Genomic DNA, 25,552 nt, shown 5'->3' with positions numbered 1-25,552 from the left:
CAGGTCCGGTTAATTCTTATACAAGTCACATTTTTAGCGAAATCGAACAACAAACCCGTTTTTTATGGGATTAGGATCAGCTATATCTAAATATAGCCTGTTCTGGACCTTTTCCTGGCCTGATGACGGGAGACTTAAAACAACTCACTGTTTTAAGTGTCAGCGAAATCGGGTTATAAATGCAGCTTTTAAGGGCTGAAGACCCCAAGTCAGCAGATCGGTCTATATAGAAGCTATATCTGAATAAAGACCGATTTGAACCAAACTTGAGTCGGTTATCGGGAGGCTTTTTTTAACTCACTGTTTCAAATTTCAACGAAATCGGATAATAATTGCGGCTTTTATGGGCTTAATACCCTAAATCAGCAGATCGGTCTATATGACAGCTATATCTAAATATGATTCAATCTAAAACAACTCTCTATTCCATATGCTATCGAAATCATATAATAATTATGGCTCTTATGGGCTCAAGACCCTAAATCGCCTGATCGGTGTATATGGCAGCTATATCTGAATAAAGACCGATCTGAACCATATTCGAGTCGTATGTCGGGAGACTTAAAACAACTCACTATTTCATATTTTATCGAAATCGCATAATAATTGAGGCTTTTATCGGCTTAAGACCCCTAATCGGTAGATCGGTCTATATGGCAGCTGTATTTAAATATTGTCCGATCAGGACTATATTGATGGCCGAAGTCTTAAAACAACTTACTGTTTCAATTTACAGAGAAATCTGGTAATAAATGCTGTTATTACGGGCTCAAGACCCTTAATCGGCAGATCGCTCTATATGACAGCAGTATCTGTATATAAACCGATCTAAACCATATTCGAGTCGCATATCGGTAGGGTTGAATTACTTCACTATTTCAAATGTCAGCAAAATCGGATAATAATTGCCGCTTTTATGTGTTTCAGACCCTAAATCAGCAAATCTGACTATATGACTGCTAGGACTAAATATGGCTGATCATAGGACCAGCTGCAAACTTCTTACATATCAATGAGTGTTGTCCGTTTCAAGTTTAAGCTAAATGATAAGGGCCTATTTTTTATAGCCGACGGCGTGCAGCAGAGCGACATCTCTTTAAGGAGAAGTCTTTACTTGGCAAATTACCTCACAAATGTCGGGAAAACCACTGCTAAAAACTTTTCTGATGTTCTCGCAGGCGTTTGAACCCATGCGTTTAGCGTCGTGGGTGGACATGCTAACCTCTGCGCTACAATGGCTTTCACATGACCAAAGAGAAGGATGCTGAGAAGGTTTAACCTAACAGCGGTGGTCGCAAAAATTTGTTAAGCAACAATGTCCAGAGACATTGCATCAGACGGTGTCGTCCTCAGTGCGGATGTGATGCTCAGAAAGACATCCTTTGGATTTGGCTGAGCATTAAACACTAGGTGGAATTTTGAAGTACCGTCCACCAGACCACAACACCATATAGCAGCATTCATCCAGTGCGTGACACGCGGTTTAAGCCCCAAATTTTGCCAATTGACTTTCTTGCCCTTTCCAAAATGTTAGATTTGAAGTTACATTTTCTATCCTATGAGAAGTTTAATACTGAAATTCAAAGCCCAGGATAAGATAAACGTCAAAACTTACTGCCATCAGAAGGGCTTTAAGTGCCGCTAAAGCGGCATTACAACTGTGGAAATTTATCTGCAGAAACCGGACTATAGCCAGGACTCAGAATTTCCAGCTCCGTCGCGTAAGCATCGTCTTCTGAATCCGCTGGAAGTTTATCATACGTTCGATCTTGCCACGATGAGTTTTCTTACGTATCTAGGGGCTGTTGGGAAAGCAGTGGAGCCAATCTTCCTTGGGACACCAAACAAAAAATCATGAATGTCATAATAATGCCATAAAACCTTAATAGAAAATTTAGATTTAACCCAATGTAATATGGGCCATATGGCAGATTTTTTATTGTATTTTCCAAAAGATAAACAAAGATAATGTTGATTAAAGTTTGAGCCCGGCCGAAGGTCGTTTAATTTCCACCTATGAAGAATCTAAAAGACATTTTTAATTAAAAAATGTTGTCTTTTTTTACTTTTGGACCTATGAGAAAGGAGAAAAACTCAAGATCCAACATAGATCCTACAGTAAAATTAAGTCAAAATTTTTCTAAATAAAATTGCTCTGTGCTCTGTCGGTTGTTGGAAGATTGAGAATACAGTCCCATAGTCTTTCAAGTATGGATTCAGGATCTGAGGGAATCCTTTGCATCCATCATTGGTGTGCCATTTTTCGAGAAGGAATAGCTTCCTACTTGACTGAATCCAGTGCTGCGCCTGGCCGGATCTCACCAATCTTTTTCAGTGCGCAACTATACATTTTAATTAAACGATACCAGTCTGCATTGTCTCCAAATGGAGGAGGCCTTGGCATTTCTGCAAGGATGTCGGAGTATGGAGATGACAGTCCATTACCTATCCCACTCTTATTGCTCTTAGGTATGCAGCCCTGCTCTTTTGCCTTGTCAACTACTATAACCAAGCTGTCCAAGCTGACTTTTGGCTGCTCACCAAACTGTCTAGAGTCAACTGAAGACATTAAACGTGACTCTCTACGCTCTTTGAAGGCAATTCTGGAAATTCCGACCGGTGGATATTACGTTAACGGGGACAAAATAAATTTACCGGAATAAAAAAAAAATTATGAACCTGGTTTTACTATTTTTTCGCAAACATTAGTACATCGTTCATTTAATGAAACTCTTTACACTACTCTTATTTTAAAATATTTTTCTTTATTACATTTCAAATATAAATCGTTATAATAATAACACTTTTGGCTTTAAAGATTATAAAAATAGTTTGGAAAAAGCGTTTAAATTTTCTTTTGCTCTTCTGTGGGTATTTTAGGGGGATCCTGAAAATTTTGGTGTTTTTGGTTTCTTTGGGAGAATTCGATATGAATTTAAACAATTTTTGCTTGACTACCATCACTGTTAGACTTATTGGACTTGTTATCCTTAAGAATTTCACTATCATCCAATTGGCTATGCTCATTCGAGGGAGGTTCACGAGTCTGTTGCACCAACAGATAGACGGGATAAAACAAATAGATGGCGGTGCCTATAAAATAATTTATCACCAATAAGAATGTTAAAATTTAGAAGCAATTCCCAAACTTACCCAGTGTTAGTCCATGCAGCAGGGGATTAACCACTGAACCTATCGTGGTGACATCGTGCACATAGTCCTCGGCGAAGTAGAAGACCGCAGAGCTAGCCACAAATCCCAGTATCATGTAATTGCCAAACACAAAGGCAGATACAAGTTTTACTTGTCGCTAAGATATACATTTAAAAACAAAATTTAATCATTGTTCAGCATTTAAGGTAATTTCTTGGTAATCCATACCACAAGTATGCCAGTTATCAGCAGTATATCGAAAACAAAACTGGCAAAACTAAAAGTAAACAGTATCAATAATACGGGAAGTCCCAGGGCTGCTATTTGGGCTATATTTTTAAAAGGAGACAAAAAGTATAGATGAATTGCTAAGAGAGTTAAGTAATTTTTCTGACTTACGGTTATCATTCGGCCTCTCAAATCTGACGCACAAATAGTAAAAGAGTCCAAAGAACAGTATGGTGGAGAAAATCAAGTGAAACCATCCTACAAATAGGCTTATATAGCTGGAGATAGTACATCTAAGTTTTTCCTCAGTCATTTTGTGTGTGTTTATATACTGAAAATAGAATGGAAATAAATGAATTAGAGGGTTTTTGCAAACAAGTGAAGGTTTGTTTTATATGGGCATTTCCACGACAATTTATGCCCTTACTCAAAAAACTAAAATTGGAAAATTTTAAATAATAACAAGTGAAAAGGTGTTAAGTTCGGCTTGGCCGAACTTGGTTACCCATCACCTCGATTATATATGTACACCACCTTTCGTCCAAATCCGGTGAGAAATGCATACCTTATGCCCCATAGCAGCTATATCAAAATATGTTCCGATTTGGACCAAATACTCATAAGTACAAGTCATTGTTCATTTGTGTATAAAAAATAAACCGTTCTTAACCATATACGGCACGGAGGTCGAAAAGCCTAACATTAGTCATTGTGTCAAATTTTAGTGAAATCGGGCCAAGTTACAAAAAAATGTCGCAGAGCCTAACACTACTAACTGTCCCAAATTTCGGCGAAATCAGACAATAAATGCGCCTTTTATGGCCGTAAAAGCTTAAATCGAGAGATCAGTCTATATGGCAGCTATATCCAAATCTGGACCGATCTGTGCCATATTGCAGAAATATGTCGAGTGGTTTAATGTAACTCACTGTACCAAATTTCGGCGACATCGGACAATAAATGCGCCTTTTATGGGCCCAAAGCCTTAAATCGGGAGATCGGTATATGGCAGCTATATCCAAATTTGGGCCGATCTGGGCCATATGGCAGAAGTATGTCAGGGGGCTTAACATAGTTCACTGTCTCAAATTGCGGCGACATCGGACAATAAATGCGCCTTTTAGCGGCCTAAAGCCTGAAATCGAGAGATCGGTCTATATGGCAGCTATATCCAAATATGGACCGATCTAGGCCAAATTAAAGATGGATGTCGAAGGGCCTAACATAGCTCAATGTCCCAAATTTTGGCAAAATCGGACAATAAATGCGCCTTCTATGGGCCCAAAACCTTAAATCGAGAGATCGGGCTATATGGCAGCTACATCCAATTTTGGACGGATCTGGGCCAAATTGAAGAAGGATGTCGAAGGGCCTAACAAAACTCACTGTCTCAAATTTCAGCAAAACCGGATAATAAATTTGGCTTTTATGGGCCTAAGACCCTAAATCGGCGGATCGGTCTGTATGTCAGCTATATTCAAAACTGGACTGATCTGAGCCAATTGCCCCACACTAAGGCTAAAATTTTAACGTCAAGTTTGTACTCTACTCTCAAATACCTTTCATTTGATGCCCATATTGTCCCAATCGGTACACATGTCCGTTCGGGTGTGTTTTGGGATGGGGCGTCCCTCCAGATTATTTGAAATTTTGCACAGATACTTTATATCGATGTTGGTATGTTGGGACTCAAGTTAAAGGGATTTGGAAATGCAGCATGAATTTTATATCCATATTTGAGTCGAAATGTCTGAGGAGCCATCCCTCCCCTAATGAGAGCGTTAACCTGAGGAAGAACATTACCACCAGGAACCGAGAAGGGGGAAATTCTCAAACATCAATAAGTGCTTTCCGATTCAAGTTTAAATTCGATGATAAGGGACCTTTTTTTTATAGCCGAGTACGAACGAAGTCCCGCAGTGCCAAACCTCTTTGGGAAAAATTTTTAAATGACCATGTATGGCATTGTACTTCGTAAATGTCGCCAACATTAAGAGGGGTAAATACCGATTTGTCTGATGTTCTCAACGAATTCGAACGCGTTTAGGGTCGATATCCGCATCCAGGGCGAAGTGTCCCCAACCTAAAAAGATATTAGAATGCGCAGCGGAGCGGGCTCGGTTCGGCTAGTTTCTAATAAAAATGATTTTATTATTTGTACCCACCACAGAAGGATGGGGCTATATTAATTTTGTCATTCCGTTTGCAACACATCTAAATACGATGAGCTTTTCGCTGCACACAATGGTTTAGCGCAACTAGTGAACGAACCGACATATATCGCATGTGTTCAAGGAGGTCACCAAAATAATACTCTTGACCTTTTTTTAACTTCACACCCTGAAAAGTATGAAGTTAATACTCTTGCATCTCTTGGTAACTCCGACCACTGCATTGTTTCAGCATCTTTTTCGTATTCTGCTCTTCGTACTGCTTCCTCCGCTGTCCAAAAGCGGTCAATATTGAACTGCTGCGCAAACAGGCAAGATCTTCGTGTGCCAATGTGCGTCTTTACGAACAGCGTCTGCGTACCAAGGTTCTTGCTTCTACACGAGGAAGTATGAGCTTTTGGTCGTTCGTAAAAAGAGTAAAGGGTAGTTCTTCATCTATTCCAACTCTTGTTCGATCACGATCACAGACCCGGTTGATAAGGCTTACCTGTTGGCTGATATATTTGCAGGGAACTCTTCCCGGCAGAACTGCAATCAACCACTCCCCTCAATCGAAAATGTATCTGGCATCATGCGCCAAATATTTTTTCCAACTCGTGGAGTTAAAAGGGTTCTTGAAAATCTAGACGTAGATAAATCCCCCGGTGCGGATGGTAAAGGGTGATTTTTTTGAGGTTAGGATTTTCATGCATTAGTATCACACATCACGTGGGATTTCAGACATGGTGTCAAAGAGAAAGATGCTCAGTATGCTTTGACATTTCATCATGAATAGACTTACTAACGAGCAACGCTTGCAAATCATTGATTTTTATTACCAAAATCAGTGTTCGGTTCGAAATGTGTTCATTCACCGTAACGTTGCGTCCAACAGCATCTTTGAAAAAATACGGTCCAATGATTCCACCAGCGTACAAACCACACCAAACAGTGCATTTTTCGGGATGCATGGGCAGTTCTTGAACGGCTTCTGGTTGCTCTTCACTCCAAATGCGGCAAATTTTGCTTATTTACGTAGCCATTCAACCAGAAATGAGCCTCATCGCTGAACAAAATTTGTCAAAATTTGAACACATTTCGAACCGAACACTGATTTTGGTAATAAAATTCAATGATTTGCAAGCGTTGCTCGTTAGTAAGTCTATTCATGATGAAATGTCAAAGCATACTGAGCATCTTTCTCTTTGACACCATGTCTGAAATCCCCCGTGATCTGTCAAATACTAATGCATGAAAATCCTAACCTCAAAAAAATCACCCTTTATATCAACACTTGTCTTACGCAAGTGTTATTCGACGCTTGCTCGTCCATTACGCAATTCTTCCTGGCAGAATTGCAATAAATCACTCCCCTCATTTGAGAATGTAAATGGCATCATGCCCCAAATATTTTTTCGAACTCGTGGAGTTAAAAGGGTTCTTGAAAATCCATACGTAAATAAATCCCCGGGCGCGGATGGTATATCAACACTTTTCTACGCAAGTATTCTTCGACGCACGCTCGTCCATTACGCAACCTTCTCAAGCTTGCCTACCGTGCGGGAGTCTTGCCGGCGCGTTGGAAGGTTGCGAACGTTCAGCCAATACCCAAGAAGGGTGAGGGAAATAACCCTGCGAATTATCGGCCAATAGCGATATGCTCCGCTCTTTCAAAGATCATGGAGAGTATGGTTAATCACCATCTTGTGAGGGGTTTAGAGTCTAATGGCTTTCTTTGCGACCAACAGTATGGGTTCCGCAAAAATCGCTCTACGGGTGACCTCATGGCACTTCCGTCGGAATGTTGTAGTCGCTCAATCCACCAGTTTGGTGAGAGTAAGGTTGTGGCTCTGGATATCTCCAAGGCATTTGATATGAGGGTCTGGGTCACTGTGCACTACTATCAAAGCTTGTCGCATTTGGTGTTGGTAATGGCTTCGTTCTATTTATTTCGAGCTTTCTCAGAGATCTCACTATTCGAGTCGTTATAGATGGGTTCTCATCCAATGAGCACAAATTGACCGCAGGTGTACCCCAGGGCTCTGTTCTTTTTCCTTCTCTTTTTCTAAATTTCATCAACGGTCTGTTGGGTCAGACCTCGAATCCGATCTACTCATTTGCGGATGACAGTAATCTCTGGTATTCGTACTCATTCGACCATAGGCCGAGTCTTCGAGAGATTGAGGACAATAGGCGGGCTATGGACGATACACTCTGCCAGGATTTGCCGTTCATTTCTGAGTGGGGTCGAATGAATCGAGTAGATTTTAATGCACGAAAGATTCAGTGCTGTTTGTTGTTGTAACACAAACGATTCGCGGACCCATTACGTTCATCTTTGTCTATCGACGGTGTAGATGTTGAGCAATCAGAAGCTTTTGATGTTTTGGGCATGAAAATACAAAGGGATGCCCGTTGGGCTAAACATGTATTTGAAGAGTCGAGAGAAGCATTCAAGTATTTTTGGGCTTTCTTAAACGGTGTAAGAATTACTTCACTCCGTCTGATCTTCTTAACATCTACATCGCTTTCATAAGGCCGAAAATGGAGTACAACTCACATGTATGGGCTGGAGCTTCAAAATCATCCCTGGAGTTACTAGACCGTGTACAGAGGAGAGCGATGGCGTTGATTGGGGACAGTGGGGTATCCAACTCTATTGTCTATCTTCATCATCATCGCAATGTGGGTTGTTTAGCGCTGTTCTATCGGTACTTTCATGGTGTGTGTTCGTCTGATATTCGTCTTTTTATTCCTGATGTAAGGATGTATGTCAGGGATACTAGACATTCCAGGAACTCACACCCGTTTGTAAATGTTTAGCAAGCGGACCGCACTATGCATTATAGAAGGAATTCTTATTTCGCCCGAACCGTTCGTATGTGGAATCGACTTTCGGCTTATGTTTTTCCCACCCACTTTGACATTCAAAGATTAAAGACAAATGTCATCCTTTTTCTGAGTCGAAACATACATAAAATCACAGCCACATTGGTGGTGCAGTGTAAGGTTTCTGTTTTTATAATAATTTCCACGTAAATGTTTCTTTTGTATATCAATTTCGTGCTAGGACCCAAAATAGTCAACTGGTCGGCGCTGGTTATTTTTACCCGATAGCCATAATATTTTGTATTTTGCCTATTAAGATCAAAAGGGGAAAAAATTGAGGGATGCGGTTCAAAAAGAAGCTAAATTTTTGGTTTTTGGGACACTCTAATATATGGATATACATCCGTCGCCCTATTTGCACTTATAGAGTGATAACTATGTTGCCCAAAAAGTAAATGCGGATTTTTTAAAAGAAAGTAAATGCATTTTTAATAAAACTTAGAATGAACTTTAATCAAATATACTTTTTTTACACTTTTTTTCTAAAGCAAGCTAAAAGTAACAGCTGATAACTGACGGAAGAAAGAATGCAATTACAGAGTCACAAGCTGTGAAAAAATTTGTCAACGCCGACTATATGAAGAATCCGCAATTACTTTTTGGGCAACCCAATATTACAATTTTTAACAGATTTGCTTGAAAATTGGTAGGGATTAGAATTAGTCATAGCGTCCATATAGAGGCATTGCTATATTTCCTTTTCTTCAAATTCACTTAAAAGTGTTTAATTTGAGGCTATTCGCAACATTTTTTATAAAGAAATTTTGTTTAACTACCGTACTAATTCCGCACTAGTCCCATACTAGTTCCGAACTAGTGCCGTACGAATTTTTGCAGTGTTTCATTGTTTAATGCACATTTTTTATGTACTCTTAACTACATAAGGGTTTAAGATGCTTCATTCCTCAGAGCTTAAAATTACATGATGCGACCGATTTTAATATATGTTTTCTCTTTCACTGGGAATAAATTTCTAACACTTTCGTTAACCACTCTCTCATACTCAACAAGTTACAATATCAAAGGTGTATACGAGTATTTTATTTGATTTGTTTTTTTAACACTAAAACTTTTTTTTCTTACTTAACTTGGGAAGCTGAAATTATTTTTGTCTTACAAATTTTTGAAACTTTCACGAAAAACCAGCAGCCACAGTCACGTACATTTGTAAACTGAATTATCGTTATTTTTTCGTTTTCAGTTGCGAAAAATTACATCAGCAACAAATGTTACTGACATTCCACATCGTCAAAAATTCAGACAGCGACGCATATGTATCGGCGGCGCCAAATGACTTTGAAAGTCCTGTGGCCTCCTACTTGTAACCAATGTGAGTGGGTCCCACAAGGAGATTCATCCAAAAAGGAAAATTTGAAAATGGTTGACCCAAATTTGTAACAAAAGCATTACAGCGACCAACCCCCATATGGGGGCATAAACAAAGGCCTTCCAATCCATTCCCTAACCACACAGTTAACTTTGGGAAAAGACGTCTAGGCAATGACATCGAAAAATTCGTTGGCGCCACTAGCTGGAATATTTTAGGGGGGAATGCTGCATCACATTCAGTTTTGGCTGGTTTGTTTTTATCGTTAGCTTCGTCGTATATACCACCTCCATGAAAACTCCACAAGTTGTAACCTTATTGTCCTTTTTACATTGAAAACAGGAATGCTGCTGTGACGTCACCTAGCACAGAGAATAAGCCAAATTTGCGTTTGTTATAAAATTTGGGGGATGATTTCGGATGTACGTTCGTATTTTTATTGCTACTCTGACAGCCATAACAATTACTTCACTGGACATTTAACATGATTGATTCCCTGAAGACCCATAAAGTTTTACAATTCCTTGGGGTGATAGTTTCATTAGTTAATTTTTGGGAAATTCAAAAAATTAACTCGTTACCGCTGCATTGAAGAATGAAACATCTAACTTACTGGAATAATAAAGGAAACAAGGAAAAAACGACTTACAATGTTTGTGTAGCACGCGAAATGCTCGAGTTCTAATCTCTGTGGGACTAGTAACAAAAATATATATATAAAAAGTTCGGCAGGACAAATAATAATATAAACCCTTAACCATGCACAGGACTTCTTACGCTCTCTACATAACGTTTCTATAGGTGGATAAAGAAGGAGTACACTTTGGAGCCCTTTTAGGATATGTAGGAGGCCTTCAATAATGTGGAGATAGGCGATAGTCGCCACACTAGACCGCACGGGGATTCACCCCATAATCTCCCAGTGAACCAATAATATGCTTTATGGTAGGGTTATTAATGCGATCCTGGGAGATAGTGTGGTCCGAATGCTGGTGACTTTAGGAGCGCAAGAAAGATATAAAATACCGGTATTCAAACTCCCGTCAAAGGGGTTTAACTTGCGGCTGTCCATTTAACTGAAACTCGTCGGCCGGACCTGACTAAATTATACCGGCACTTCTGCAGGAGTCCCTTGATTTTCCGAGCGAGCCTGGCATACACTTTGGCGGCCTTCTTGGATATTCAGGGGGCCTTCAATATTGTGGAGATGGGATCGATAGTCGCCGCACTGGATCGCATGGGGATTCACCCCATAATCTCCCAGAGGATCAATGATATGCTATATGGCAAGATTATTAATGCGAACCTGGCAGATAGTGTTGTCAGAAGACGGGTGACCAGATGAACGCCCCGAGGAGTAGTGTTCTCGCCGTTTCTATGAGATCTCTCGTGTTTAATGAAATCCTGATGGATCTCGGTGGGAACAGCACGAGTATTATCGCTTATGCGGACAAAGTCGTGCTGCTGGTCCGAGACAGGTTTCTGTCGACGATCAGCGAGATCATGGAAGGGTCACTGAGGAAGTTGTCGCGATGGGCCACCAGAAATGGGTTGAGGACCAACCCAGGAAAGACCGAGCTGGTGCTCTTCATGCGTGGATATAAAATAACCGAGTTCAGACTTCCTTCCTTGGAGGTGGTCACCCTGCCGCTGTCCAAGGAGGCGAAGGGCCTAGGCAAATTCCTTGATTCGAAACTGTCGTGGAAGAGAAACATCGACGAAAGAAGCACGGGCACTGTGCGCTTTTTACTCCTGCTGAAGGATGTTCGGTAGAAAGTGGGGGGTAACCCCCAAGATGATTTATTGGATAGAGCAATGCTATGGAGCAATGGTTTGGTAGAATGCCGTGGAGAAGAGGACTCGTGCGAGAAGGTTCAGAAACTGGCCTGCTTCGGGGTCACAGAGGCACCGGAGGCACGCCTGGAGACGATGCTGGATATGCAGCTCATTGGGTCCTATATTAGGAACTGCGCCGCCAAGGTCGCGCTTAGGCTAAGGGAGCTCGACATGCTGAGGGAGGGTGGTTGCGGCCACAGTTCGATTCTGGGTGTTATGGATGCGTAGGGTAGACTGAGGAAGATCTCCGACTACCTGACACCAGTGCCGACTAGAGTGAGGGCATTCGCGATCCGTTTTCCTGGGAGGGATAAATGGAGGGCAAATGCTGTACTTGAGGAGGATGAGACCTCGATCTACACCGATGGCTCCAAGTTGGAGTCAGGGATTGGATTGGGGGTTTATTCTGATGCACTTTATACCGGTATGTCTCTGAGCCTGCCGAAGTCAGGCAGAAGTCTGTGCAGGCATTGCAGTGGCTGCAAGAGAAATTCTTATAAGGGATTTATCGCCCTCAAAACTTAGCGTCGGGATGGTGAGTTCGAAATGCGTGGTGAATTGTGACGGATGTGACACTCATATAGGTTCCTGTGTATGAGGGGATTCCAGAAAATGATAGGGCGGACGAGTGCGCCAGGTAGGGTCCGTCTGCGCAGGGCGGACCAGTCACCGCTCTTGACTATGTGCCATTTGTCGAGCTACTGAACACAGTAGCGGGGATGGCCAGGGCGGCGTTGGTGGCGAGATGAGACTCGGTAGATGGCTGTCAGACTGCAAAGGCGTTATGGGCTGAGGTCTGTGCCATTGCAGTGGCCGCAAGAAAGATTCTGGCTAGGGATTCACCGCCTTCGAAACTCATAATTTATGTGGACAGTATGGCGGCGTTCAAGGCCTTAGCGTCGGGATAGTGAGTTCGAAATGCGTGGCGGATTGTTTGGAGTCCCTGTATAGGCTCCGAGCGTACGATGTGACGTTGACATGGGTTTCTGGGCATGAGGGGGTTCCAAGGAATGAGACGGCGGAGGTGTTCGTCTGTGCCGGGCGGACCAGTCATCGGTCTTGCCTACGTGCTATTTGTCGAGCTACTGAACACAGTAGAGGGAATGGCCAGGGCGGCGTCGGTGGCGAGATGGGACTCGGTGGATGGTTGCCGGGCTGCAAAGGCGCTATGGCCTGTCATCGACCAGAGGAGGACGAGCGAGTTGCTGGCGTTCGATAATAGGTCGATGAGTACCTTAACAAGGGTCATAATCGGGAACTGAGCCATAGGCCCCATAGCGACGCGCATGGGAATACTGCACAAAGAATTCTGTAGAAGTTGTCTAGGTGAGGATGAAGAGAAGACTATTGAGCACCTGCTGTGTTCATATCCGGTGCTATGGCCTATCATCAACCGGAGGAAGATTTCGTAAGTATGATTTCGATGAGTACCTTAATAGGAGTCGTATCCGGTCACTGTGCCGTAGGCCTAATAGCGGCGCGCATGGGAATACCGCACAATGAATTCTGTAGAACTTGCTTCGTTGACGATGAAAAGGATACTATTGAACACCTGCTGTGTTCATGTCCCGATCTGTAGGGACGTAAACTCTCCTTTCTGGGGAGTCGTTTCTTCTGTGATCTAGGTAAACTTGCGAACGTACCTCTGGTAGGTCTCCTGAGAGTTGTTGAAGGAACAGGATGGTTCCGACGGGGCGTCCCAAAACCTCTGGCGCACCCACAACCATCCGTGCTTGCGACTGGATGGTTGTGGACATGTTATTGTCCAGGCCCTTTGACATCCTTCTTAAAATTGGTTCAGATCGGTCCAGATTTTTATATAGCTGCCATATAGACCGATCTCCCGATTTTAGGTCTTGGGCCCATAAAAGGCTCATTTATTGTCCGAATTCGGTGAAATTTTTTGACGGAAAGGTTTGTTAGGCCCATCGATATTTTTGTTTGATGTGGCCTCGATCGGTTCAGATTTGAGTGCATCTGCCATATAGTCCGATCTCTCGATTTAAGTTCTCGGTATCATAATAGGCGCATTTACTGTCCGATTGCTATGTTCCTCGACATCCCTGTTCAATATAACGCAGGTCGCTCCAGATTTGGATATAGCTGACATATATACCAATCTTCCGATTTAAGTTTTAATGCCCATAAAAGGTGAGATTATTGACAGATTTTGCTGAAATTAGGTACAATGGGTTGCGTTAGGCCCTTCGACAGTCCAAATCCAAATCTGGACCGATCAGGGCTAAGTAGACGAAGGATGTCGAGTGGTCTAACACAAATTCGGATAGTAAATGTGGCTTTAATGGGCCTAAGACCTTAAATCGGCTTTAATGGGCCTAATACCTTAAATCAGCAGATCGGTAAATATGGGGCAATATCAAGATAGAGTCCGATATAGCCCATCTTCGAACTTAGCCTGCCTTCGGACAAAAAAAGAATCTGTGCAAAGTTTCAGCTCAATATCTCTATTTCAGCTCAATATCTCTATTTCAGCTCAATATCTCTATTTATTTCAACAAACAGACGGACGCACGAACGGACAGACGGACGGACATGGTTTAGATTTTTACGACAATCAGAATATATATACTTTATAGTGTCGGAAATAGATATTTCGATGTGTTGCAAACGGAATGACAAAATGAATATTCCCCCATCCTTCAGTGGTGGGTATAAAAAATGAAAGACAGACAACAGGAACAGGCAGATATGCAGACAGGCGGAATCAGCTTAAAGGAATCAAAAATAATTTTTGAGTCGAACAATACATTCTATCACCTCCACAGTAGTGATGTTGGGTACAGTTTGAGTCCTTATAATAAATGCCATATAAATGTGTATTTAGTTTATCAATTTCATGTTAGAACCTAGGATTCCTTAGAAAGCAATACTCTCAACTTTGGAAGTCGTTTCGGCACGGGTTTTCGCTAACTTATCGCCATAATATTTCGTGTTTTGCTTATTTGGATCGAAAGGCGAAGTAATGGAGGGTATGCATTTCTTTATCTGAAAAAAATCTCCTTTATTACATGGGACGGTCTTAAACGCAGAGTTATGCCATTTAAGGAACTTGCACTTTTCAATATCCACTGCCTTTGAAGAAAGCCATTAACAATGTTTGTTTTTGTGATGGTAAATTTTCTTTTGCAGTTAGAGCAAAAGCATTGAACACTCTCGAAGACAGCAATCAAAATCGATTAATGTTGAATGTGTATTTTTAATAACAAATTAAATTTATCTATAAAGCAATATAATAACAATGAACATATGTAAACTTAGTTTAGCACTCTGTATTATTATAATTATTGTCCTCTATTTGGAAGCATTGCCTGAGTTATCCTCCAAGCTAATTTGGTTGTGATTGTTATTTTTACACTGCGGCTAAACCATTTCACCAGGTATATCGTGTAGGTGTTTATCGGCAGGATGAACATCACTATGCCATTGCTGTTCAAATTGATCCGGATAGAGTCGCATTTGATGGTAGAGTACATGGGCAGGCCAAATGAGAAGCAGCGTCAGTGCTGGAAAAGAAATGGAAAACGTAAAGTGTTAAACAGGGAAATGATTTTAAAGTTTTCAGATGTGATAGCAACGATCGACAGAGATTCATAAAGTTTATATATTCTTGATCGTCGTGACATTTTATTTCGATGTAGCCATGTCCGTCCGTCTGTCTGTCGAAAGCACGCTAACTTTCAAAGGAGTAAAGCTTGCCGCTTGAAATTTTGCACAAATACTTCTTATTAGTGTAGGTCAGTTGGGATTGTAAATGGACCAAATCGGTCCATGTTTTGATATAGCTGCCATATAAACCCATCTTGGGTCTTGACTTCTTGAGCCTCTATAGTGCGCAATTCTTATCCGATTGGAATGAAATTTTGCACTGCGCGTTTTGTTATAATATCCAATAACTGTGCCAAGCATGGTTCAAATCGGTCCATAACCTGATATAGCTGCCATATTAACCGATCTTAGATCTTGACTTCTTGAGCCAATAGAGGGCGGAATTCTTATCCGATTTTAAAGAAATTTTGCACGAAGTATTTTGTTCTCACTTCCAACAACTGCGCTAAGTGTGGTTTAAATCGATTCATAATCTGGTAAAGCTGTCATATATATGTGTGTTTTGTAATGAATTCCAATAACCGTGCTAAGTATGGCTTAAATCAGTACATAACCCGATATAGCTGCCATATAAACCGATCTGGGATTTTGACTTCCTGAGCCACTGGAGGGCGCAATTCTTATCAGATTTGGCACAAATTTTGTACAACGGCTTCTCTCATGACCTAAAACATACGTGTTTAATATGGTCTGAATCGATCATTAGCTTGATACAGCTCCCATATAAACCGATTTCCCGATTTTGCTTCTTGAGACCCTACAAGGCACAATTCTTATATGAACGAACTGAAATATTACACAATGACTTCTACAATGTTCAGCATTCATTTATGGTCCGAATCGGACTTTAACTTGTTGTAATTTCTGCTCTTAAATTCTGAACATGGCCCACTTTGCAATGAATTCTTTTAAATAACCCATATTTGTAAAACTAAACTTTAAAGGGTAGACCACCGTGAGGTAAAGGTTTGTATGTCCGGCCATAACTCTGTATGCCTGGTTTTGAATCTTGGATAGAACATGAGAAAATAATTTCTGCTATGGTTATCGCCTTCTAATACTGGCGACATTAGTGAGCTACTACGCCATGTAAAAACTGCTTCCAAAAGAGTGTCGCACTGCGGCACACCATTCAGACTCGGTTATAAAAATGAAGTCACGTATCATTGAGCTTAAACTTGAGTAGGACATTACTCATTGATATATGAGAACCCATGTTCCTTAATGGAATGTTCACGAGGAAATTTATATTCGCAAAGTTTTTAAGGCCATCTTCTTGATTCGATGTATCGGGTTTTTTATTTAGTAGCGCAGAGGTAAGCATGTCCGCCTATGAAGCTAAACGCCTGGGTTCAAATCCGGGGAGGCTATCAGAAAATTTTTCAACGGTGGTTTTCTCCTCCTAATGCTGGCAACATTTGTGAGGTACTATGCCATGTAAAACTTCTCTCCAAAGAGGTGTCGCACTGCGGCGCGCCGTTCGGACTCGGCTATAAAAAGGAGGCCCCTTATCATTGAGCTTAAACTTGAATCGGACTGCACTTAGTGAGATGTGAAAAGTTTGCCCCTGTTCCTTAGTGGAATGTTCATGGGCAAAATTTGCATTAATTTTTTTTTTTTTTAAAGAAACAAAAACGTTTGTCTATATCAATGAAGTTCTTTATTTCTGTGAGAGTATGTTCGATGCCATAATGTAAAGGGTGGATTTTTAGCTATTATCTTTTTGGCAATACTGGTATAAACAGCTCACGCACGTTTAGAGTTTTCTTTCACTGTCAAACATCTTCTGTTTGGTCCATAATTTAACCATGAATCGTCATACAGACGAACAACGCTTGCAAATTATTGAATTTTATTATCAAAATGCGTGCTCTGTTAAGAAAGTTCATCGCGCTCTTCTTCCATGGAGCGACGAAGCTCATTTTTGTAAATAAGCAGAATGGTTGATTTTGAAGTAATGATCAGCCAGAAGTATTACAAGAGCTACCAATGCATTCAGAAAAATTCACTGTTTCATGCGGTTTATGGGCTGGTGTTATCATTGGACCGTTCTTCTTCAAATATGATACGAATCATAACGTAATTGCGCTATCGTGAGATGATATCCAATTTTTTTTTCGCCCAAAATGCAAGAGCTTTACTTGCATGACATGTGGTTTCAACAAGACGGTGCCACTTGCCACACAGCACGCGTAAAAATGGAATTGCTGAGAAGTGAATTCGGTGAACATTTTGTTTCACGTTCGGGACCGGTCAATTGGCCGGCTATATCGAACGATTTAACGTCTTTAGACTATTTTTTGTGGGGCTTTTAAGCTAAGGGTTAAAGCTCAAGTCTATACAGACAAGCGCGCTTCAATTGATGCATTGGAAGACAACATTAAAGCATTTATTGGTGAGATACCGGCCGAAAGAGTATATCAAAATTGGACTAAGCGTATGGACCATCTGAGGAACAGTCACGATCAACATTTGCATGAAATACTCTTCAAACATTAAATTATATGGACCGTACTATCAATTCAAATAACGATATCATAGATTTTTCTGAACAAATTTCCAATAGCTTTTAAAAATCACATAGTAACTCAATTTCTTTTGCATGGCCACCACGGGCACGCTTGCAAAAGTCCAGACTCTGAACACAATTTTCGGCAGTTTTTAAGCATAAGTCGGCCGATACTGCCGCAATTTCACTTTCGATATTCGTACGAAGTTCATGAATCGTCGCTGGCTTGTTGGCAAAGAAAATAGACATGACGTAGCCTCACAGGAAATAATCTAATGGGGTCAAATCGCATGACCGAGGCGACCAATCGACCGAACCATTTCGTGAGATAACACGCTCTCCACATTTGGTTTCCAATGAATTGATTGTGACATTCTCTGTATGGCTTGTGGTGCCGTGCTGTTGAAACCACATGTCCTCCAAGTCCCTATCATTCAATTGGGATCAAAAATATTCTGTTATCATTGAACGGTAGCGATTTCCTTTTACACTAACGTGCCGGTCTTGTTAAACACGGAAGAAGTACGGCCCAATGACGTCGCCGGCCTACAAACCGCACCAAACCGTAATTTTTTCGGGATGCATTATGACTCAGGGAGTACGTGTGGATTGCTGTCTGACCAATAACGCATATGTTGCTTATTGACGAAGCTATTCTGCCGGAAATGAGTTGGACGTATCGCTCTTAACTTTGAGGCCACTGACTTCGATTTTCGGTAGTAAATTTTAATAATTTCGACTCGTTCTTGGCTCGTATATCTTTCCATCATGAAATGAGAGAAATGTCAAAAGATCGGCAAAAAAATGGTGTCATTTGCTAACCCTATCGGTCTAGTTTTGTAGCATCCCTGAAAAAAAACCCCTGTATATTGACGACGAATATCGTTCAGCATGCATGTGCGAGAATAGAAAGATATCCCGGATGACCCATCAATTCGATGTTTTGCCCGTCATTTCCCCCAAGAAGATAGGCAAGCAGAGCGGACGTGTTTTCATTTCGCTGCTCAAAGAAAAATATCTGTATCTTGGAATATGTGCTACCTGCGATGGTGACATCGGGCCGTAGTATGTTGTTCACGCCTCCTATAGGTGTGGGCGCCTTGGCACCTGTAGTCCAGAGTAAAGCTTCAAGCGCATAACCAGTGTTCAGCAACAACTGATGAATCGCCTTCTGATTCCCTAAACACACTGCTTCTGTAGACCTTCAGTTTCAACTTGTTGAATCCGTAGAATACAAAACTTTCAGACAACACGAATACGGAAGGTCTTCGGTCAACATCAGCCTCATCCAATCTACCTATTTTCCAGTCGGTGGTTGAGAGATTGAAGTTACATTCCCTTAGTCTTCCAAGTATGGATTCAGGATCTGAGGAAATCCTTGGTATCGAAACAAGGAATATCTTCTTTCTTGACTAATTCCAGTGCTGAACCTGCCAGATCTCACCAATTTTCTTTAGAGCACAACGATACATTTCAATTGAGCGTTGATCCCCGAAGGCAATTAGTTTGTATCACCAGTCTTATGAGTCGTAAGAAAATCCTTTCTGCCAAATTTCGAGAGAATCGGTTAACAAATGAGCACTTTATTGCAATATTTCACAAAATCGGACGAACATATATATGGAAGCTATATATAAATCTGAACCGATTTCGAGCAAACTTTTTAGATATTGTGGTAGTCATTGAGGAAAGCTTTGTATAAAATTTTGGGAAGATTTGTCAATAAATGCGCTGTCAGTGGGTCTAGTTGTGAAAATCGGGAGCTATGTCTAGATCTGAATCGATTTCTAATGGCGAGAGTCAAGAAATAGTCTTTCTTGCCAAATTTCTATAGAATCGGTTAACAAATGACCACATTATTGTAATAGTAGTCCAAATTGAACGAACATATATATGGGAGCTGTATCCAAATTTTTTCAGATTTTTTTTTCCTATTCCCATAGGCTTTGTCCCTAGGTCGAAAAAAATGCTTGTAGCTAATTTTAAGACGATCTCACGTATATTGCGACTTGTACTTTTTAGACCAATTTACATGGACAGACAGACAGACAGAAAAATGCCAGAAAAATTTCTTGAGATTTTATGTTTATTTCATAATAAAGGCGAAGGCCCCGGGCCGGAACCGAATTAGCTACCCGATGTTAAGAAATCTACCCAAAAGTCTTCTACAAAGACTTCTCAACCTTTTTAATAAGATACTCTCCACCCGAATTCTCCAGCAATTCAATATTAGCTGAGTTATTCCCATATTCAAACCTAATAAGACATCTACTAATACCTACCGACCCATTTCCCTTAATCCTTGTATGGCTAAGATACCCGATAAGATCATATCTAAACGACTATGGTGGTTTGCCACGAATGCTAAATTGTTAAGTAGTCGGCAAATGGGATTCCGGAAGGGGAGGTCGGTGTCTGATTCTCTAGCATTGTTAGATTATCAGACAACATTATACCTTTCAAGAAAGAACCACACGTCTGTAATCTCATTAGATTTTGGTAGAGCATTTGATAGAGTAGAGTGTAATTACAGTTCCTTTTCCTGCATATATATAGAAGGTTACATTTATCTAGTGAGAGCAATGTTCCTGAATAATCGCACCAATTATCAATGCCTCCCAACAATAGGTCAATATCGAGAGAGTACTGTCGTTTTGACAAATTTTTAGAAAATTGTATAAAGGTCAGCGAATGCAGCGAACTCGAGGTCAATATATTTCTCTATAACTTTGTTTCGTTTGCTAAATAGCAAATAGAATGATTGATAAGGGGGACCCCTCGGGTATCCCACTGGGTAAAGGCCGAGAGGTGGAGTAAACATTGTTAGCCAGGACCATAATCTTTCTATTAGTCAAAACGTTGAAAATATATTTGGCCAATGTCGCATAGTGGCTGTCCTATGTCTTCGATAGCCTCACGAATTCTATCTTTGAGGTCTTAAATTGACCCTGGGATATTGACATATACCTTATCTTTCACGTGTCTCCAAAAGAAAAAGTCGCATGGAGTTAAATCACTAGATCGCAATGGCCATTTGAGATCACCCGGTGCAGAGATAAACCCGGAAACATTGCCATAAAAGAGCAATGGTTTCTTTACTTCTTTTTTATTAACTCTTACCACACAAACATGACTAGGTTAGGTTTAAGTGGCAGTCTGCCATCAGACTCACTTAGACGTTTTCGTGTATTGTGATACCACAGGAATAGAACACGGAAGGTGCCTTCTAGTTCCTACCGATCGCTTTTAAATGCTCAATAACTTGCGAATGTTCACATCCGGTTCCCAAAAATGAGAAGCTAAAGTGGAACTCCTTCTGACTGCTAGTGCGGGACACACACAGAAGGTGTTCTATAGTCTCTTTTTCTTCGATGTCCTCACAGCTTCTGCAAAAGTCGTTGCTGACAACCTTCAGCCTGTCCGCATATTTGCCGATTAGACAGGGACCTGTCATGACGGACACAATGACTGATATGTCTGTTCTAGTCAATGAGAGCAAAGCTGTGGACCTCTTCAAGTCTAGGTTAGGAATGCTCACAGCACCCTTTTTGTAACCAACTATCATTAGTTGTCTTTCGGGCCTGGTCCTGAAAACTTAGCTCACATGTCGCTAGAGGCATACCCACAGATTCCAGAATCCTTAGAATGTGTAGAGTAGTTTGTAGTCTCTCAAGCTCGTTCGCTTTACAATTCCCTGGGATATATCTGTGGCCCGGCACTCAGAAAAGGTGAATTTTAAACTGTTCAGCCATCTCGTTGAGAAATCTATGACAGTCGAGGGCGGTTTTCGTATTCAGACATTAGTTCTCGTGGCATTTTATGGCTGTCTGAGAAGATATTTATGCCAATCGTATATATCTTAGTCATACCACCGCTTCATTAATTGCAAAGACCTCCGCTTGATACACACTGCAGTGTTCGGGTAATATTTTCGATATGACCAGTTCTAGAACTTCAGAGTACACCTTTAAGCCCACCTGGTCGTTTAGTTTGGAACCATCCGTATCGAAGTCTATGTAACTTCTGTTACCAGGGATATCGTAGTTCCAAACGGTTCTATCAGGAATTATGGTACAGTACTTTTTATCAAAAAGCGGCTCAGATAGAGAGTAATCCACACTGCCTGGAACATCGGGTTTGATTTCAAGGATAACACAGTGTCCTTAGCGGCCACATGACCAATGAGAAAACTCACTTGACTTCACGGCAGTGGTCGCTGCAATTTGTTTAGCCACAATGTCCGGAGGCATAAGATGTAGCATTAAATTCAGTGCATCAGAGGGTGTCGTCCTCAGTGCGTCTGTTATGCACAAACAAGCCATCCTTTGGATCCTGTTAAGTATTGAGCAGTAGGTGCTCCACCAGTAGCGCCGTCCAGCAGACCACAACACCATATAGCATTATAGGTCTGACAACTGCAGTATATACCCAATGCATGACACGCGGTCTAAGCCCCCAGCGTGTGCCAATGGCTCTCTTGCAGGTGTATAGGGCAAGAGTTGCTTGGATTTCCTCCAAAATGTTGAATTTGAAGTTAAATTTCCTGTCCAGCAAAGCACCAAGATATTTTGCGCTTTCTGTGAATGGAACATTCTCTCCTCCCAAGCAGACAGGTTCCATTCTAGGCAACTTTCTGAAAATAACAACTTCTGCCTTGCACACTTTAACGTCTAGATCGCTTTCGGTAGCCCACTTTGCTGTTGCACTTAGAGCGTCCTGAGGTATATCTCTTAGAGTGCTGGGAAACTTTCCCCTAACCGCAATTGCCAGGTCATCAGCATACGCGACCTCTTTTACACCTATTTCTTCCGGAGACAATAATATTTTGATAATGGCTATATTCCAAAGTAGAGAAGGCCACACAAACATACTCGTATCCATAAACTGTCGTTAAACTTGCATCTCCACTGTGGAAAAGGGCACTAAACATTGTACCTTTGTGTGTAAACCAGAAAAAAAATTAACACCATGTCTGTCCGTCTGTGCGTCTGTCCGTCCGTCCCTCTGTCTGTCCAACGCACTCTAACTTTCGAAGGAGTAAAACTAGCCGCTTGAAATTTTGCACAAATACTTCTTATTAGTGTAGGTCGGGTTGGATTGTAAATTGACCATATCGGTCCATGTTTTGATATAGCTGTCATATAATCCCATCTTGGGTCTTGACTTCTTGATCCTCTAGAGTGCGCAATTCTTATCCGATTGGAATGACATTTTGCACGTTGTGTTTCGTTATAATATCCAACAACTGTGCCAAGTATGGCTCCAATCGGTCCATAACCCGATATAGCTGCCATATAAACCGATATTGGGTTTTGAGTTCCTGAGCCTCTAGAGGGCGCAATTCTTATACGATTTGAATGAAATTTTGCACATAGTGTTTTGGTATCACTTGTGCCAAGTATGCTGTCATATAAACCGATCTTGGGTCTTGACTTCTTGAGCCTCTAGAGGGCGCAAATCTTATTCGATTGGAATGAAATTTTACAAGGAGTGTTTTGTTATGATATCCGACAACTGTACCAAGCATGGTTCAAATCGGTCCATAACCTGATATAGCTGCCATATAAACCGATCTGGGATCTTGACTTCTTGAGCCTCTAGAGGGCGCAATTCTCATCCGATTTGGCTGAAATTTTGTAAAACGGCTTCTCTCATGACCTTTAACATACGTGTTTAATATGGTCTGAATCGATCAATAGCTTGATATAGCTCCTATATAAACCGATCTCCCGATTTTGCTTCTTGAGACCCTACAAGGCGCAATTCTTATTCGAATGAACCGAAATATTACACAATGACTTTTGCAATGTTCAGCATTCATTTATGGTCCAAATCGGACTTTCAATTGATATAACTCCAATAGCATAACAGTTCTTATTCAATATTCTCTGTTTGCCTAAAAAGAGATACCGCGCCTAGAATTCAACAAATGAGATCTATGGTGGAGGGTATATAAGATTCGGCCCGGCCGAACTTAGCACGCTCTTACTTGTTTTTAATCAAAATTGTTGCCCGATTTTTGTCTCATTTTGTAGAGGTTATTGTTTTTTTTAAATTATTTGACCACCATTACTTACCAAATCTTGCACAATTCGCTATGAAGTCAACCACCAACTCCATGAAAGTGGCTTCAATAAGATCGGCTACAAAATAAATTATGATGATTATCACAAGAAATCCTAAGGCCACATAGTGGGCATAAACAAAGGGGGCCATTAATCTATGACGTTCCTGAAGATAACAAAATTACAAACTTTTTGCATAAAATAGAAGAAAAAAAACATATAAAACTTACCTCTTTAATTCCCTTTATTAAGAGCAAAGCAAACACGCTGTCCGTTACACAAAAGAGAAACAATAGCATCACCTTAGGAAGGCCCAAGCCCAGAAATAGGTCTATTATTCAAGGAATATAAAAAAAATATTTAATTTTATCTAAACACAGGTGTCATTGTTAACTTCTTAAGAAATACACCGCCTACCTTCCTTATCCATTCTATCATCATAGGATTCGCTGTGATAGGTGCAGATTAAAACCAAAAGGAAAATTGACGATGCTGTGGCAGCAATTAAATGCACCCAACCCAACATTAGACTCATGGTCCTCATGCCTAAGATGCACATATTGATTCCTCATTCATAAGACACTTGGGCAGTTTTGGTTTTCTGTTCTATTTTTTTTTTTTTTTTTTGTTTTAAAATTTTTGAATATCTAACCACAACACTCTGACCTACAGCTAGCGGCAATTGTTAATACTGAAGCGCTTCGAAGTTGTCTTCAGTTACAGCATCGTTAACAATGCCAGACCTACTGGCATCACTGGAATTTGCGTCTAAAAATACCACTTCCATCCTCCTTGCCATGAAACTTCCAATTAAAGTCACACACTCATGTGGGAGGATGGATGGATGAGCCATGGAGATTCGGCATTTATTTGATTTTTGATTTTGTTTGTTTTTGTTTTCACTTTCGTATTTATTTATGAATGAACCTTGTGTTGACGTCTGCGGGGTCATAACTAGCCTAGGGTGTATTGAAGAGAACTTTAATGTGCTGTGTGGAGAGAACAAAATCAGCCTTATCGAGTAGTTGAGTCATATGTTTTTTTTTTTTTGCCTAATAATATTCCTAAGTTTGAGACTCACATTGTTGTTGGTTTGAGTTCGAGGCTTATCATATTAATGCCAGCAAGTGAGGAAAAAAATTGCACTGGTCCAGATGACTTTAGTCTTTTTATACCCATCACCGAAGGATGGGGGTATATTCATTTTGTCATTCCGTTTGCAACACATCGAAATATCCATTTCCGACACTATAAAGTATATATCTTCTTGATCACCGTAAAAATCTAAGGCGATCTAGCCATGTCCGTCCGTCTGTCCGACCGTCTGTACGTCCGTCTGTCTGTTGAAATCACGCAACAATCTTAAAAAATAGAGAAATTGAGCCGAAAATTTGCACAGATTCTTTTTTTGTCCATAAGCAGGTTAAGTTCGAAGATGGGCTACATCGGACTATATCTTGATATAGCTCCCATATAGACCGATCCGCCGATTTAGGGTCTTAGGCCTATAAAAGCCACATTTATTATACGATTTTGCTGAAATATGGAACAGAGAGTTCTGTTAGACCAGTCGAGATCCCTCCTCAATTTGGTCCAGATTGGGATAAACCCCCATATAGACCGATACGCCGATTTCCGATTTTGCTGAAATTTGCGACAGTGAGTTGTGTTAGTCCAGTCGATTATTTCTTTAATCTGGGCCTGATCGGTTCAGATTTGGATATAGCTGGCATATAGACCGATCTCTCGGCTTAAGGTCTTGAGCCCA

At 40.9% G+C, this 25,552-nt stretch overlaps 3 protein-coding genes across 3 annotated transcripts in view; 1 reads left to right on the top strand and 2 right to left on the bottom strand.

The window, feature by feature from the left end:
* Positions 1-25,552, top strand: part of LOC106092224 (uncharacterized) — a 288,892-nt gene that overhangs the window by 164,552 nt on the left and 98,788 nt on the right. The window lies entirely within an intron of this gene.
* Positions 2,936-3,706, bottom strand: LOC106092223 (uncharacterized). The gene is made up of 4 exons (XM_013259012.2): positions 3,553-3,706; positions 3,382-3,482; positions 3,154-3,310; positions 2,936-3,093 (listed from the first exon to the last, which is right to left on the bottom strand). Exons 1-4 carry the CDS (start codon positions 3,692-3,694, stop codon positions 2,936-2,938), a joined length of 558 nt encoding a protein of 185 aa, XP_013114466.1. The 5' UTR covers positions 3,695-3,706.
* Positions 14,858-24,374, bottom strand: LOC131997603 (uncharacterized). Its single transcript, XM_059368590.1, has 4 exons — positions 24,202-24,374; positions 24,015-24,115; positions 23,797-23,950; positions 14,858-15,107 (listed from the first exon to the last, which is right to left on the bottom strand). The coding sequence occupies exons 1-4, from the start codon at positions 24,341-24,343 to the stop codon at positions 14,965-14,967; spliced, it is 540 nt and encodes a 179-aa protein (XP_059224573.1). The 5' UTR covers positions 24,344-24,374; the 3' UTR covers positions 14,858-14,964.

The sequence above is a fragment of the Stomoxys calcitrans genome, chromosome 5, assembly GCF_963082655.1.
Source record: "Stomoxys calcitrans chromosome 5, idStoCalc2.1, whole genome shotgun sequence".
Lineage (NCBI taxonomy): Eukaryota > Metazoa > Arthropoda > Insecta > Diptera > Muscidae > Stomoxys > Stomoxys calcitrans.
Note: the sequence above shows the minus strand (reverse complement) of the source record. Positions and strands in the feature narration are given on the sequence as shown.

Excerpts from the sequence above, each read along its gene's own strand:
- LOC106092223 (XM_013259012.2), bottom strand. The coding sequence starts at position 3,694 with ATGACTGAGGAAAAACTTAGATGTACTATCTCCAGCTATATAAGCCTA. Across the intron at positions 3,483-3,552 it reads TGAGAGGCCGAATGATAACC|CCCAAATAGCAGCCCTGGGA; the intron begins GTAAGTCAGAAA and ends TTAAAAATATAG. Across the intron at positions 3,311-3,381 it reads TGATAACTGGCATACTTGTG|CGACAAGTAAAACTTGTATC; the intron begins GTATGGATTACC and ends TGTATATCTTAG.
- LOC131997603 (XM_059368590.1), bottom strand. The coding sequence starts at position 24,343 with ATGTGCATCTTAGGCATGAGGACCATGAGTCTAATGTTGGGTTGGGTG. Across the intron at positions 23,951-24,014 it reads TAATAAAGGGAATTAAAGAG|GAACGTCATAGATTAATGGC; the intron begins GTAAGTTTTATA and ends TGTTATCTTCAG. Across the intron at positions 15,108-23,796 it reads AGCGAATTGTGCAAGATTTG|CACTGACGCTGCTTCTCATT; the intron begins GTAAGTAATGGT and ends TTTCTTTTCCAG.